The 16,472-nt window shown below is 32.5% G+C and overlaps 1 protein-coding gene across 4 annotated transcripts in view; it reads left to right on the forward strand.

Annotated features, from left to right (window-relative positions):
* The window catches only part of LPIN2 (lipin 2), a 93,925-nt gene that overhangs the window by 41,534 nt on the left and 35,919 nt on the right, over nucleotides 1–16,472 (forward strand). For all 4 annotated transcript variants that reach the window (XM_074275957.1, XM_074275949.1, XM_074275963.1 and 1 more), the window contains exons 3-4: nucleotides 1,319–1,414; nucleotides 9,737–10,032. In XM_074275957.1, the coding sequence (XP_074132058.1) occupies nucleotides 1,319–1,414; nucleotides 9,737–10,032 (392 nt within the window). The remainder of the gene's footprint in view (nucleotides 1–1,318; nucleotides 1,415–9,736; nucleotides 10,033–16,472) is intronic.

A 16,472-nucleotide genomic window follows, 5' to 3' on the forward strand; every position in this document is an offset into this window, starting at 1 on the left:
TAATAGACTCTTCAGTGAATTGTTCACTCTTGGGATTTTCTGTAAGCCTCATCAGAAAATATGTATTTCTTAAATGGATCATTTTTAGATCTGGAATCTATTCATGTAGTTTAATGTTAAAAAAGAATGACTGCTAGATATTAATGACATACCCAGTTCTACCCCCTGTAGGCAATCCCCTTTTCGATTTTCTGATTGATCTTCCTAAAGGATAAGTTTGATTATGTCATCCCCTTAATCATTCAACTTCAGTAGTAATTAACTCCAGAAATTACAGAAGAATGTTATTGTTATCAGGAGAATCAGGTAGAACCAATCAATGATCCATCTATAAAATTCTTCTAAAAATTTTATATACTTACTTTCTGTTAGAAATAGATGTTATTAACATAAAACAAGATTGTCTTATATGTTTAAATTAGGTTTTTAACCTTGGGGTGAAAAACTTATTTATAAAAATATTTTGAAAACCTCATTTAAAATTAGTGATTTCTTTTATAATTCTGTTTTCTGCTAAAAAAAAAAAAGGGAGGGGCAAAGACTTTCACATTAACATAATATGAACTTTTAATGTATTTTATTTTTAAAAACATTTTAACAAAAAGTTAAACTCTGATTTCAATAATGAATTTGCCTTTTCAATTTTAAAAAAGTGTTAGTTGTTTTCCCAACTAGTCACTACCTAGCAATTATGAATAAATGTTTCTCTTGAAGTCCTCTTTGAAAGTCTTCTACTGGTGTAGAAGTGACCTTGGTTTCTGAAAGTATGTGCTAGAACTTCTTTGAGAATTGAAAAAAACTTTTCCAAGTACAAATCCAGTAATGGATTGTGAATTTTTTTTGCATGAGAACCAACCTAGCTAAAATCGGAAGGAGTTATCTCACTTTTCAGATGATGAGTCTTTCTGTCTCTAGTATCTCATAAAAAAAGGGCCTATTAAGATGTGGAAAGTTCTCATTTGGCAAGATGGAAGGAGTAGCTGTATCTATAAAATCTTAAGTCCTTGACGTATTAACTATAGTGTGGGATACAAATTCATTTCAGGCTAGTCTTAGACAACCTAGAACTAGTCTTGAATTCACCAAGAGATTAATAAATCAGCCATTTAAGTTATAGCCTTCTAGGGCATTTGGATTCATTTCTTAATCTAGAGATATAGTTTAGAAGAAAGAAAGTTACCATCAAAAAAAAAAAAACATTCGCTGGGTTTATAAAATATTGTGATTATGGATATTAGAGGAAAGATGTCATTTTTATATGAGTATTTGTAGTCACAGTGCTGGTGAATTCATTGATGAAAAGCTGTTTCTATTTCAGATTGACATAGAAATCAATGGCGATGCTGTGGATCTTCACATGAAACTGGGGGATAATGGAGAAGCCTTCTTTGTCGAGGAGACTGAAGAGGAATATGTAGGTTTTCAAAATTTTGGTTTCTATAGTGAAACTGGCATCTACCTCATCCAAGTCATCACTTAATATTGGTGAATGAAATTCCTTTCTTCCTGTCCTTAAAATGACAGAAATGTTCAGCAGTTTTTATGACTGGTCATGTCCAAAATTTCTACTGATTCAAGAAATTTTGAGTTCTACTGCTTGCAACTGGGATGGTGACCATTGCTTTTCACCCAGACAGAAGTCTTTGCTGACATTGAATCTCTATTATATATTGTTGTTGTACTCTAGAGAGTCAGTAAAGAACTTTTGCTTTCTTTCCTCCCTGTGAGGGCAAGCACATATATATCCTTTCAGTTTGAACAAGCTTTATTTACAGTTCATCTCAGGTAAACATAACAGTCAAGACAAAGTTTCATTTAGCTGCCAAGTCATATCTCTTTAGGGTGTTGACCTCTAGACTTAGAAAACATGTTTATCCTTTTGGTTAGGGACATTAAATCGTTAACCTCGGAAACACAGCAACAGCTAAGTTCTCATGATATAATTCAGGATGGTCAAATATTGATCTGAATTCATTCACTCATTCAAGCAGTTATTATATACCGACTATGTACCAAGCAATGTCCTTAGTTCTATAGATAAAACAAAAACAATCCCTGCCTTCTGGAATTGGAATTGAAGGCAGGAGAGAGGATTTCAAAGTATACAGATTAAAGCAATAAAATACATACCTATTAAATACAGATAAGAGAAGATATATGGAGGGAGAGCCCTAACAACTGGTGAGATCAGGAGATCGTTATATAAGAACTGCTGTTTGAGCCTTGTGAGCCTTGAAGGAAGGCATCCATTCTAAGCATGGAAGGATGGTCTGTGCAAAGTCCCAGGGAAGTGGGAAAGAGTGCTTTGAATAATGGACATTAGGTAGAAGAGTTTATCTGGAGCATAGTGTGTGAAGAACAACATATTAAATCTAGGTTGTATTAAACAGGAGTGTTTGTATTTTATTCTAGAGGTTATAGGGACCCACAGACCACGTTGAATTCTTATGGGTAATTCTTGGTTCTAGCCTTCCCTTACAAAAGATTATAGAATTATGCAGTTCTTTGAAGTTCCTAAAACAATGGCTAACATGTCAATCATTCAATAAATATTTATTAGGCAATTATTATGTGCCAAGAGTGGGGCAGCTAAGCCAGCTGGGGAAAAGGATACGAGGTTTGTCTGGAATTGGGAAGATTCATCTTCCTCAATTCAGATCTGACCTTAGACACTGGCTTGTGACCTTGAACAAGTCACTTAGACCTGTTTGCCTCAGTTTCCTCATCTGTAAAAGCAGATGGAAAAAGAAATGGCAAACCATTCTAGTACCTTTGCCAAGAAAATTCCAAATGGATTCATAGAGAGTCAGACATGACTGAAAAAAACTTAATAACCACAAATGTGCTAAGAACTATGCTAAGCACTGGAAGCACCAGTCCCTAATTTCTAAAGTGCTGCTTGTGATGCTTTATTTGACTTTCCAACAATACTGAGTATTGCAGATATTGCCCTCATTTTATAGATGATGATATTGGAACTTAATGAAGTTGTGATGCGGTTACACAGTAAATGTCAGTTGGAGAATTTGAACCCATTATTTTCTTGACTAAGTCTAATGGTTTTCCTACAACTAAGTCTAATGGTTTTCCTACGGAATGCTATCTCTTGGTAAAGTCACAGTTTTGTAATTTCATAGAATACCTGCCTCACCTGGCACTTTGCAAGCTTTTAGAATCCATTAGTGGATTAGATTTATCTGTAGCTAGAATTTTCCTAGCTCTCTAAAAGTCTCCCCTCCACCCCCACCACCCCCATTATGTTTTCTTCTACAAAAAACTAATATTCATTTGGCAAAAACAGTAGGTCCACAAATAATTTTCTAAATACTGGATTGGCTTATTTCATATTATGCCTTTCTAGTGCCTAAACTGCTTTCCAAACACAGAATTCATTTTTTGCTATGATGAATTAGAAGAAACACACACACACACACACACACACACACACACACACACACACACACAGTACAAGGAGTTCTAGCCCTGACACTTACTATGTGACTTTGGGAAAAATTTATAACCTGTGGATCTTTTAACTCAGTCATAAAACATTAGATTTGCACTAAATGATCGCTAAGACCTTGAGGGTCTCAAATTCTATGAATGATGTAGAAAATGAACATTTCTTCCTCTGTAATAGAGGGAGGTCAATTTATGGGAGAGTGCCTTACCATATCAAGAAAATTCCTGGCCCCATTGTTCATGTTATATAACTATTACGTATGTTTATTTGTCTTAATGTAGAATTCTTTGAGTTGTCATTGACAAAGGCAAAAACCAGAAAATGACAGTTGAAGTTAAAGCTGTCATGATGACTAATCAATTTTGAGAGTTTTTAAAGTAACTACAAATAGTTCTCACTACAGGAAAAGGGTTTCAGGATGAATTGTGTACCAAATATTAAGCAAACATGTTGAGAGGTGACTAATCACCACTTAGCAACAATTCCATTCAGATTAAGCAGAAGCAATTCCATAAGTACAACCTTCCTAGTTTAGTTTTCCCTAATACTGAGCTAAAAATAAGCTGTATTTTTTGTGGGTTGGTTAATTTCCCTTTGAAGTTGTGTGCCCATTAAAAGTCAGCTGCATTTCTTTAAAATATAATAATAGTAAAAAAAATGCAACTTTACTATTCAAAAGAACATGATATTCATTATTGAAATACTCCAAATTAATGTTTCCCACATTAAAGTTTTTTGAGGGTATGTTACTATATATCTTTGAAGTAGGGGGACTGAATTGTGTTGTTTTCTTTGGGGAGAAACAGTGTGAATTCTAAATTTTTTAAGCCAGATGTTCTTTATCTTAAAAATATCTTAGAAATATTCCTAAATAATGTAACTTCTCTAACTTCATTGACCTTTCCATCCATAATTGATTTAAGAATTCTGTGTGATTGTGTTTTCAAGTTTGAGTATGAGTAAGATTAAGGCTTCATATATAGCAGCATTCATTTTATCTTCTTAAAGAGAGACTTTTGAACGTACTTAGTAATCAGCCAAGTAATGAGGAAAACAACTGACATTTAAATAGCTCTTTGAAGTTTGCCAAGCACTTAACTGTTTCACTTGAATCATATCCCTTTAACATAAAACTCATTTTAAAATTTTTTCTCTGGTCTCCTTTTTTTTTTTAGGTGGAGTGCCTTTGTGAGTAAGAATATCTAGACAAAATAATAGAATTTTTTGGTGGGGAGAGGGAAAATGTCAACTAGGCCTCCTGAACATTTATATTGTTTGTTGCTGAAAGCTAAAAAGATTCAGGGAAGTTGATTTACTCTTTCAGAGTTTCTGTCACATTAAAACAAGAACTAGCATGAACTAGCATGATTTATATTTTTAGTAATTACCCAAGTGATATTGACTTAAAAATATATTGCTTCAAAAATTTCATAGTTAAATAAAACTGACATTTAATTGACATCTAAGTATGAGTAACTTTTTTGTGAAGAAATATTTGTTATCATGAAAAAAATTATTTTGGGGGACTGTAATTTCATGAGTATAGGAAATTCCTATTGAGGAAATTCTCTTACACAATGAAAATTGACACCTATTCTGCTTAGAAAAATTGCCTTATTGCATTACCAAGGAAACAGAAAGTGTTTAAATAATGATAGTTTCCTTACTCTTCATCCCCACTAATATAACAATTATTTTAAAGCAAAATTTTTAAACCTTAGAGCATTTCACCCAGTCAGGAAAACCTGGATTCAAATGCTACTTCAGAAACTTAACTTATGATTCTGGAAAATCACTTAACTTCTCTGTCTCTATTTCTTCATTTGTAAAATAGAGATAAGAATAGCACCAACCTCCCAAGGTATTTTTGTGAATCAAATGAAATAACACTTGTAAAGCACTTTGTAAACCTTAAAACAAATTATTATTATTATTAGCAATAATAATAACAATAATTGAATAATGCATAAAGGGTAGAAAATGGTTTTTGTTTTTGACATTGAAAAGATTTTACTATATAACATGTTCACCATTACTTGAAAGATTTGCATTTTCTTCTGTGTGTTTCCTGTTCTCGCTTAGGCTTCCTGGCTTATCTTTCTTGACAGAAAAGCCTACTTTATTTAAAGTAAAAATCTAAGAAGCCAAGCAATTACTCATTCTTTATTAAGGTAGTATTAACTAGTAGTTCTTGATTATAGCCATGGCCATACTATGCTTTTGATATTTGAATCCAAAAACAAGAGATCCACAAACTTCAGTAAGTAGTTATTGTGACCAAAACTGAGTTATTAGGAAGATTATTTTGGTAGCTTCAGAAAAGAAAGATAGGAAGCAGGAAAATTACTTATGAAGGTATTATAATATTCAAGGTGATAAATAATGAGGTCAATGAGATTGAAAAGGAAAGAAGAATTGTTTGGAGATATTTTGTTATTATGATGAGGCAGCTAGGTGGTCTAGAGCACTGAATCTGGAAATAGGGAAATAGTTCAGATCCAGCCTCAGACATAGTAGCTGGATGACTTTGGACAAATCCCTTAAACCATTTGTCCCAGTTTTCTAACTTGTCAAATTAATAGCACTAACCCCACAGGATTGTTTTGGGGGAACAGATAAGACATATATTTGAAAAGTGCTTAGCATGGTGCCTGACACGTAGTAGGTATTATATTTATATGTGTTATTATTAGCCATTATTATTATAGAATGTAGTCTTGTAAACATTAATGCAAATTCTACTTGCTTTAATGTTTCTCCTTTTCTCCTGTTGTTTCATTTAGGTTTGTTACAGATGTTGTTATAAAAAAGCATATTGGGTACATTTCTTATAGCAAAAAAAAAAAAAAAAAAAAAAAAAAAAAAAAAAAAAAATCTTAAGAGTTTCCAATAAGCTCATGGAATTCTAAAGTCTTCTTGAAATAGTACCCCATAAAGTGCCCTTCCCCAAATTTCACAGGTTGAGGTCCCTAAGGGGCAAGTATCTTATTTTTAAAGTAATTTATCTATTCTCATAAAACTATATACTTGCAAACATCCCGACTCCCTAGTTTGTTTCCTTTAATAGTCTTCTAGGGGCCTGAAGTAATTTAAAGCAAAATAATTAACTGAAATGTCACCTTAATAAGATAAACTAAAAGATAAATAAGATAATAACATAAAACATTTTCTTTATCCATAAAACTGGTGTATATTCTTCTATAACTACGTATGGCATCAGTAGGGGAGAGGAGACACATATATAGAAAGCCCACAGGGTCCTGGGCCATACTGCAGGGCCCTTCTACCCTAATGATGGCTTCCTGCTGATCCTCCTTTCCCTAGTATCACTGATGAGATGTTTTAAGTAAGTAGCCCAACCTTGAGGCAAAAAGTGTCCAAGGTAGGATTTGAACCCAGATCCTGACTCCTGATCCAGTATTTCAAATTGTAGAAGATGAGCATAAGACATGAGTAGAGATAGGAGATACAGGTGACTCTTAAGATTTTGACTGTGGAGGACTGACAAGGTCCCATCTTCATCAACTAAAAAAAGGAATTTGAGATAAGGCAGGATTAATTGAGATGATGATTTCTGTTTTGGACATGCTTAATTTAAGAATCAGCACAACACTGAGAGTGGGGCAGGTAGAAGTTTAGGAGTGAAGTTCAGGGGAGATCTTGGCAGAAAAAAGAAAAGTCTGGAAGTCATCCCTATGGAGAAGATGATTAAAGTTTTAGAATCAGATGAAATTGCCAAAGCTGGGAGGAGCCCTGCTATTCTTGTTAAAAAAAAAAAAAAAAATTGGATCCAGAAACAAGCTGAAATGCTATGTGCTTAAAAGCCTTTGAGATTACATAGTTTTGAACCAGGACCTTCCCCATTCAAGGAATGAATTTCTTGAATGTTGCTTTCTTGTTGCTTGTAGGATAAAATCCCTCTTAATTTATTTGAGTCCTATTGTTCTTTGTCTCAGTTCTTTACATGGTTCTTTGTAAAGGAACAACTAAAATTGCTATGAAAGTAAAAGAATAATTTTACAAATTAAGTAACTAAAATGGAGTATTAAAGGATCTTACCACCACTATTATTTATCTTGAATAAACTATCCAACTAACCAAGAAACTTATATTGTACAGAAACAGGTGCAAGGATATAAATAATATATGCCCATAAATAAATATGTACACGAGGGTAATTAAGGAGAGAGATAGCATTTACAATACCTGACCCAAGTTATGTATTGTACAATACAAAAAGAATTGGCATTTGCCATATAATATGCTAAGCCACTTGAATGGTATTTGAAAACCAGTGGGGAATAGGAGTTGTATAGAGGGCTCATTAACACAACTGAAAATAGACTCAGTACTTGTCAAAATGTCAATGCAGAAATGTGAACAGTATCCCAAATCAAAGGTAACAGAATGAATTTAGTCATATTGTGAAAGAAAAATCAGAAGAAAAGGGGAAAACCACAAGAAAGAAAAAACAAAACAAAAATGTGAAAATAGAATGCTTCAATATGCATTCAATCTCCATAGTTTTTCTCTAGATGCAAATGGCATTTTCCAACCCAATTTGGAATTTTCTTGGATCATCACATTGTTGAGAGGATCTAAAATATCATAGTTGATCTTCTTACAATCTTGTTATTACTGTGTACAGTGTTCTCCTGGTTCTGCTCACTTCACTCAGCATCAGTTTATGTAAGTCTTTCTAAGCTTTTCTGAAATCAACCTCTCATAATTTCTTATAGAACAATAATAGTCCATAACATTCACATACTATAACTTATTGATCCATTCCCCAATTATGGGGCAGATGATAGCTGCTTTTTATTTTGCTCTGGTCAGATCACATCTTGAGTATTGTATATTGATAATCTAGAGAGTGTCCAAAGGAGAACAACCAAGACAGTAATTAATGAATCAGGAGGTGTTTAGTTAGCCTGTAGAAGGGAAAATGTGGGACGGGGCAAGATAGGTGGCTTGAGGTATATGAAGGAATCTTTTGCTTTCTCTAGAAATCAGAACTTAGAACAACAGGTATACATCACAAAGATGAAAATTTAAGATTAACATTAGGAAAAAAATGTTCTTTCATAGTGTTCAGTTAGTTGCTAATTTAACTAAAAATGTGATAGGCCATCTCTGAAAAGTATGGATTCATTTGAGATCTTTAAACAAAGGTTGAATGTCACTTGTTGGATATGTTGAAGAAAGCGCTCCTGTTTATATACAGATTGGCCTGAGTAGTCAGTGATGTCCCTTTCATTTCTAAAATTCTTTGGATCTATACTTGTTATTGTATCCCCAGTGCCTTGCACAGAGTGGGCATTTAATAAATATTTGCTGAATTGGATTGTATTGAATGAAAAGATGTCTTTTATATCTTCAGTCTCTTACCGTTTTCTCTTTGTGGTTCAGAAGTATGTGTCAGTGATGTTACTGATGTCAAGTGCTTCAGAAATCCATTAATTGATTCATTTATTATTGAATACTGGGACATAATTTTTCTGATGTTAATTTCCAATCAACTTCTTCTCCATTAACCAATTTAAAAGGGCTTTCCTTATTTTCTTTTTGTCCTTCCAAGTTTCTAGTTTTCTTCCCAGGAGAATAGATTTTTTTTAATGTCCTCATTTTAGAATATATTAATTTTCATTTGTTAAGAGGAATTTCTTCTCTGTCCTACCTTCTCCTCTTCACACTTAATTAATTGGGCAAAGTCATTCTTAAACTGTTTTTTAAGCTAGGTCCCCTAGTTTTTCTATGCTATACTTGATTCTTCTGCCTTGTATGATATGAATCTCTTAAGAGTTTGCCTCTTACTTTATTTGAGTACCATTGTTCCTTTTTTTTTTTTTTGAGTACCATTGTTCTTTATCTCATAAGTTTTTTATATTATCCTCTCTAAAATTATTCTTTTACTTTTTATAGCAATTATGTTTGTCCCTATTTTAATAGTGACAGCTATTATACTTTTTCTACTTTTCCTTCAAGCATATAGTGTCAATTTTTCTAGATTTTTACTGTGAAAACTAACTATTTTTATACTGACATCACCCAACACTGTTCAGCAATTAATTGGAGAAACATGTTCAATGTATAGTTTTCAGTGATTTACTTAAATATTCATTAGCTCCTGATTTCCAAATTAAGCAGGGTAGTAAAAAACTTTGTAAGATTCTTTGATTCTCATGAAATAGATTTTTTTCCTTCTATTATTAACTTTATATAAACAGTATTTTTAAAATATATATCTTAGTTGTCTTCTTTGTTCTTTTTAAGGAAAAACTTCCTGCCTACTTGGCTACCTCACCGATACCTACAGAAGATCAGTTCTTTAAAGATATTGAGACTCATTTGATTAAGTCAGGTGGAAATGAAAGGATGTGTCAGAATGCAGAAATTTCACACATGATGGAGACAGAAACCGTTTTCAACCCAGGTTCTGTGAAGAAGAAAAAACGGCGGAAAAAGAAGTATAAACAAGATAAGAAGGAAGATCAGACCTCATCTCCTGCGGTGGAAGACACCTTTGATATAGATATAAGCTCTGATGATGAAAAAGGAGCCCAACCCAGGTAAACAAATGCATTGATCAGTAAAATGCTTTTGCTCTGAAGTGTTCAATTTTGGCTTGTTTGGCACCAATCTAAAACAAGAGGAGATTATTTTCTTTTGAATATAAGTGGTAATGTTGTAAAGTAGTAAAAATAGGAATTTTCTTTTCTAAATCCCTTCAAAATCTACTATAAATAACTTTCTAATTTGCTCTGGTACTAGGAAATAGGAGTTGCCAAAGACCAGTAACCCTTTTTATTATGACCATTTCCAAAAGCCAGATCAGCTTTCTATGTCAGCCATGAAAAAGAATTTTCAATTATTTTCTTCTCTTATAATTATATAGCTAGCTTTACAGAGGTCTAACACATTCACCCTCTAAAACATAAATTTAGCAAATAAGCTCAACATGTTCAAAAATGAACTTTGCCTTCCCTTCCCTCAAACCTGCTTTCTAATTTCCTTGTTAAAGTCAAAGATACCACAGTCTTCCAAATACCCAAATTTATAACCTGTCATCCTCAAATCTATTCTCTCTCATCCCCCATATCCCCATATCTAATTAGTTATCAAGTCCTATCATCGTACCTTCATAATATTTTTAAAATATACTTCTTTTCTTCTCTGATGTCACTCTCATTTTGATACAGTTCCTTATCACTTCATGCCAGAGTACTATAACAACTTGTTGGCTGATCTCCTGGTTTCAGGTCTCTCCCCACTTTTGTGCTTTTCATGGTTTATTGTCTCTAATTTATCCTGAATATAGTGTTTGGACATAATTGTTTGCATGTTGTCTCCTTCATTAGCCTGAACTCCTTGTAAGCAGGAATGGGTTTTTTGTTGTTGTTATTGTTGTTTTTTTGTATCCCTAATGCTGAGCAGGATGTCTGACACTTAGTAGCTGTTTAATAAATATCGATTAATTGTTATCCCACACCATACTCCACTCAGTTGCCAAATTTACTTTCCGCAAGTGTGGATCTAATCATATTGCCCCTTACCTCTCCCATTCGATAAACTCTAATGGCTCCTTTTACTTCCAGAATCAAATATAAGATCCTCTGATTTTAAACTCTTCATGACTCCTTCCCTAACTTTTCAGTCTTCTTAAAACTTACTTTTTTACCATATACTGTTCCTTACATGGGACACTCCGTTTCTCAATTCCATGTATTTTCACAGGTAGTCCTTCATATCTACCTTTTGGCTTCTTAGCTTCCTTTAAGTCACACCTAAAACATCATTTTTTGCATTTTTACCTTCTCGGAGGCAGCTAAGTGGAATAATGAATAGAGTATTAAGCTTGGAATCAGGAAAACTCATTTTTATGAATTGGAATCTAGCTTCAGACACTTAGGCTGGGTGACTCTGTTTGCCTCAGTTTTCTCTTACCAAAAAAAAAAACCCAAAATAGGGTCACAAAGAGATAAAATTTAAACAACTTAACAAAATTTATCTTTAATCTTAGTTCTTTCCCTCTTTGATTATCTTCAATTTATTCCATATATATTTTGTTTGTAAATAGTTGTATATATGTTGTCGTTCTTATAAGACTGAACTCCTTTAAAGCAGAAGAGACTGTTTTGTTATTTTTTTGTTTCGTTTTGTCTTTGTCTTTATTAGTTGGTTTGACTTAGTTATAATGCAATATCACCCACCATAAGTAGTTTAAACTCATTTTTAGTTTGATATTTTGTTGTTTGATATTTTGAACATTTCACTGGATTAGGTAGGACTCAGTTGTGTTTTTAGGTAAGGAATAGGAATTACAGTAGATTTGCTATGCAACTTAGAGGTAGATCTGAAAAATGTTATCCAAACTTTCTAACATAACAAAATGATTTTATCTTTTAGTCTATACTACTGATACTAGAAATAATGAGGAATATGAATTGATGAATTTGAAATAATGATCAAAAATGAAAAACCACTAATTTTCATAATAATGGTATTTATAATATGTGGCATAGAAATTTAAAGTTGTAAAGTGTTTTTTATCTTGTTAGATGCAACCCATAACCTCCTGATGTAGGTAGTAAAGTTTTACTCTTCTCATCTTACACATGAGGAAATTGAGACCCAAAGAGGTTAAATGATTTGCTCATGATATTCAAATATCAGAGTGGGATTTGAAACCGACACTGTCTTACTTCAAGTCCCTTGACATTTCATTGTGTCATATTAGATATTTGGTGGAATTGCAAGCTTGTTTTAAAAAATTGGATTTTAATGTAGTTATTATGGAGTTAGAATGGATATAGTAATAATTATAGCTTGGGATCCAAGAATTCCATAGTTAGAAATAAATCTCAAATGTTTTAAACAATAAAATTAATAAAATAAATTTTTAGAAGAGCTATTTGTTTAATGATCCTTACAGTAGAATTTTTTTAATTTCAAAAAAATGGAAACAACCTAAATGTCCAATAATAAAGAAACATTTAAGTGAACTAAATGTCACATGAAATACTTAATATTGAAATGCAATTAAGGGTGAAAAGTAAGAGAATATAAAGCAATATAGGAATGTCTTTTTGAAATAATTTAATGCTTTATAAAAGCAGAACCAGGACAGAGTAGAATATTCATGAATGACTATGAAGAATTCTAATGGAGACTTAGAATAAATAACTGAAAAGTTATACATTTTTATGCACTGAAATTTATTCACCTTATTGTAAATAATTTACAAAGCAGAACTGCATTTATGTTCAGTTTTAAATTAATGATAAATTATTTGGTTTTTAAAATTAAGTCATTAGGGATAAGGACTGGACCTCTGATTTCATTGATGTGAGAAGCTATCAGATCCATTAACCATATTTACTAAAGCAGGTCAGCATTTCCACTGCAAATTTAATCTTAGGATGTTGCCCAAAGCACTGAGCAATTAGATGATTTGCTCAGGGTCACAGAGCAAAAGGACTCTAATTTTTTTGTTTTTGTTTTTATTTTTGAGGAAATTAGGGTTAAGTTACACAGCTAGTAAGTATCTGAGGTTGGATTTGAACTCAAGTCCTATTGACTCCAGGCCTAGCTCTCCATCTATTGTACCACTTTGTTGACCCCATAGTCTCTCTTTTGAAAATTAGATACCTTTATTTTTAATATATGCTATAATTGTTACTTTATTTAAACTTGTCAGTAACACTATTTGAAACAGTAATGACCTAGTAACAAAATTGTTTAGAAAATTTTTACAAAAGTTACCAAAAATGAGTTTTTATATGCAAACTTTTATTTGAGTTGGGAGAAAAAAAAGGAGTTATATTCTATGTGAGAATCCCCATATATTTCCTTCTCCTATTGAAAAATTCAAATACTGTATATTAAGTCACTTTTTAGATGATAAAAGTAAAGAAGTTTTTGGTTACATTACTAAATTGCAATTTTTTTCTCTTTTGTGATTGTGATTTCCTAACAAGGGCTGAGAAATAATTCTAGACTTTAGTACTTCTAAATGTTAAGTGCAAAGAAATTTAAAATCTGAGATTCAAGATAGTTTTTCTCTCTCTTCAGTTCTTTTCCACCTCCTTTCATTCTAGCAGAATTGCACACATATTCTCTCACTCTTTGTCTTACCTCTGTCTATTACTTCATACTAATTCTGAGAGAAAACAAACTTCCTCAGTTCAAACTAAAGAATTAAAAATTAAATGTAAAGAGGAAAAATACTGACTCTGTTCACTATTTACTCACCCTATCAATGTGAACCAAACAATTAACAAAGCCAGAATAGATCAATAAATTCTGAGTAATTCCTCAATCAGTTAACATAAAAAATATTATCTGCAAAGAGATTAACAACAAACTTAAACTTTGTACTTTTGTACTCAGAGGAATTCTGAGTGAATGGAAGACTAAAATATAATGGACTGATAGTGATGTAAAGAAGAGGAATGGTTTTCCTTTCCTTAATTCTGAGTGAATGGAAGACTAAAATATAATGGATTGATAGTCATGTAAAAAAGAGTAATGGTTTTCCTTTCCTTTTTCTCCTTTCTTATTTCCGGTATTTGCTATATATAAGTAACTGTCTTTCTCAGTATGTAGGATTGGGTTTTTGTTGTTGTTGTTGTTCTTTTTTTGTTGCTGTTCATTTGCTTTTTTGGGAGGTGGAGGGATGCTATCTATTCAAAGAATGAGGCACTCTCTTAAAAAATTGAGAATGGGTTTACATTAATGACACACTTGGTGTTGCAATTGAATAGATGGACAAGAAATAATGATTCAGAAGACATTTGCATCCACGCCACATCCATACCTCATTTGCAATAACATTTCTATTCATTCCCTTGGGTGAGCCTGCTCAAATTAGTCAGAACTGCCCTAGTTCTTACCAATGTGTTTCTCCTACCTGGCGTTCTGCCAAGAATAAAATTGAAAGGTCTCCTCCATCCCCCAAAATAGACCAGTTTTTCTTGACATTTTGCATTTAACACTTCCTGTTTGTACATCCATTTATAAACCAAATGTATACACAGTTTATTAGTAAGAAAATTAGAAATAGACTTTAGAGCCTGCAATATTACCTTGGGATGCTAATGAGAATTACAGAAACTTCTGTAATTTCAGCTGAGTCCCCAAGAACTATTCTGCTTAAAGAGTTCTCAGGAATAAGTACTAGGGCTATAAATAAAGGTAATAGATCTGGTGGCCTCTAAGTTCCCTTCTAGCTCAAAATGTTATGAATGAGTAAAAATGAAAAAAAAATTCCATTTCTATCATTAGTTTAAGATGAGTGATCAGTCAGTCAGTCAACAAATGTTTATCAACTGTGACCTATGTGCCTAGTATCATGATGGTTTTTGTAGCAGAGAACCAGAATCATACTTAAACTTCCTGAAGTCCTGACTCTTATTGATTTGGCTGGCTGGCCAGCTACATGTAGTTGACTGCTTATCTCTATAAACCAGAGTTTGCTGATGATGTAACAAATAGACCCTGCCAAAAATAGGCTTTTAGATGTGTAAATTCAGCTCCTGTAATATTGCTTTAGTGTTTGTCCTGTCTCATTACACTTCTGGTGGATTCTAAAGGAACTTCAAATTGAATGTTTTTCCTTTTTCTTTATCTTTAAGAGAAAATAGTTTATTTAATTAAAAAAATTCTAATCGTAGCATAAACTTGTATAAAGCAATGGACTCTCTGAATGGAGTCAGGTGGATCTTGGTTTTTCCATTCCAATCACTTTTCAGCAGATGATTTGGTTCCCTCTTTTAGACTCGAGTTTCTGGTGTGGAAAATATGGGTTATAAGTTGGTTTGTGATTCTCAGACTTTTTTTGGTCTCTGGACTCCTTTACAATCATAAAAATTATTGAGGATGTTACTCCCCACACACATAATCCAAGAGCTTTCATTTGTGGTTACTTCTGCTAGTTATTTGCCACATTAGACAATAAAATATCTTAATAGTATTAGGAAAAGTTTTGATCTCAGACACCTCTCCCTTTCCCCCCAAAAAAATGCCTTGGGAATGTTCAGAGACCTCTGAACAGACTTTGAAGTCCTGATAATGTCTTAAGGTCTCATATACCTCCTAAATCTGTTGAATTTAAATGAACTTTCAGCATAGATATTTGAGATTTTAAAATATATAATTAATTATGCTATTAAAATAAATAGCTTGTAATCCCCGCTAAAAAAGAAGAAATTCGGAGAAAAAAAAAATCATTCAGTAAGTCATATTTAATTTTCAACAAAAAGGAGAATTAGCAGTGTTGGGGAAAGAATGTTAATTTTATACATTGCAGGAATATAGTTTGGATTTACAAGTATGTAAGCATGAGCTTATTTTGTATGTTTTAATTTGTTTATAAGTTCACTTTATGTGGCCTTTAGTATACAATTAATTCCAGGGCCCAAATTGTGTACCTCTGTTCATAATTCTTGTGCCATTTTCACTGCATTTCTTGTATTTTTGAGTGATTTATAGGGCAAGGAAGCATTTTGAATGATTTTAGGTGAAAGGGATTTTGTTTAGAGTTGAGAAAAATCAATTTTATAGTCAAGACATTAAAAAATGAGATCCTTTTACACTTCCCATTCTGCTACTCTTCTTGTCATTTAAGTCAACACTTCCATTTCCTTTAAAGCACCCCTTCCCCATTTCTGTTAAAAAAAAAAAAGATTAGTTCCCCTTTTTATATACTTATTTTTTGTTTTATTAATGTTTTGTTTATTTCATTAAATATTTCTCATTTACATTTTAAAAATTTTAACATTCATTAAAAAAATTTTTTTTGAGTTTCAAATTTTCTCCTTCCCTCTTGCTTTTCCCTATCTCTTGATAAGGAAAATACATTTATATTGATTATCTGTGTGAAGTCTTGCAAAACATGTTTCCATATTAACCATCTTGCAAAAGAAAGCATGCCTACCCACACACAAAACCCAGCAAAAATAGAGTTTAAAAAGTTTTCTCTTTGGAAATGGATAGCATTTTTCATCATGGG

This window comes from Sminthopsis crassicaudata, chromosome 1 (assembly GCF_048593235.1).
Source record: "Sminthopsis crassicaudata isolate SCR6 chromosome 1, ASM4859323v1, whole genome shotgun sequence".
Classification (NCBI taxonomy): Eukaryota; Metazoa; Chordata; class Mammalia; order Dasyuromorphia; family Dasyuridae; genus Sminthopsis; species Sminthopsis crassicaudata.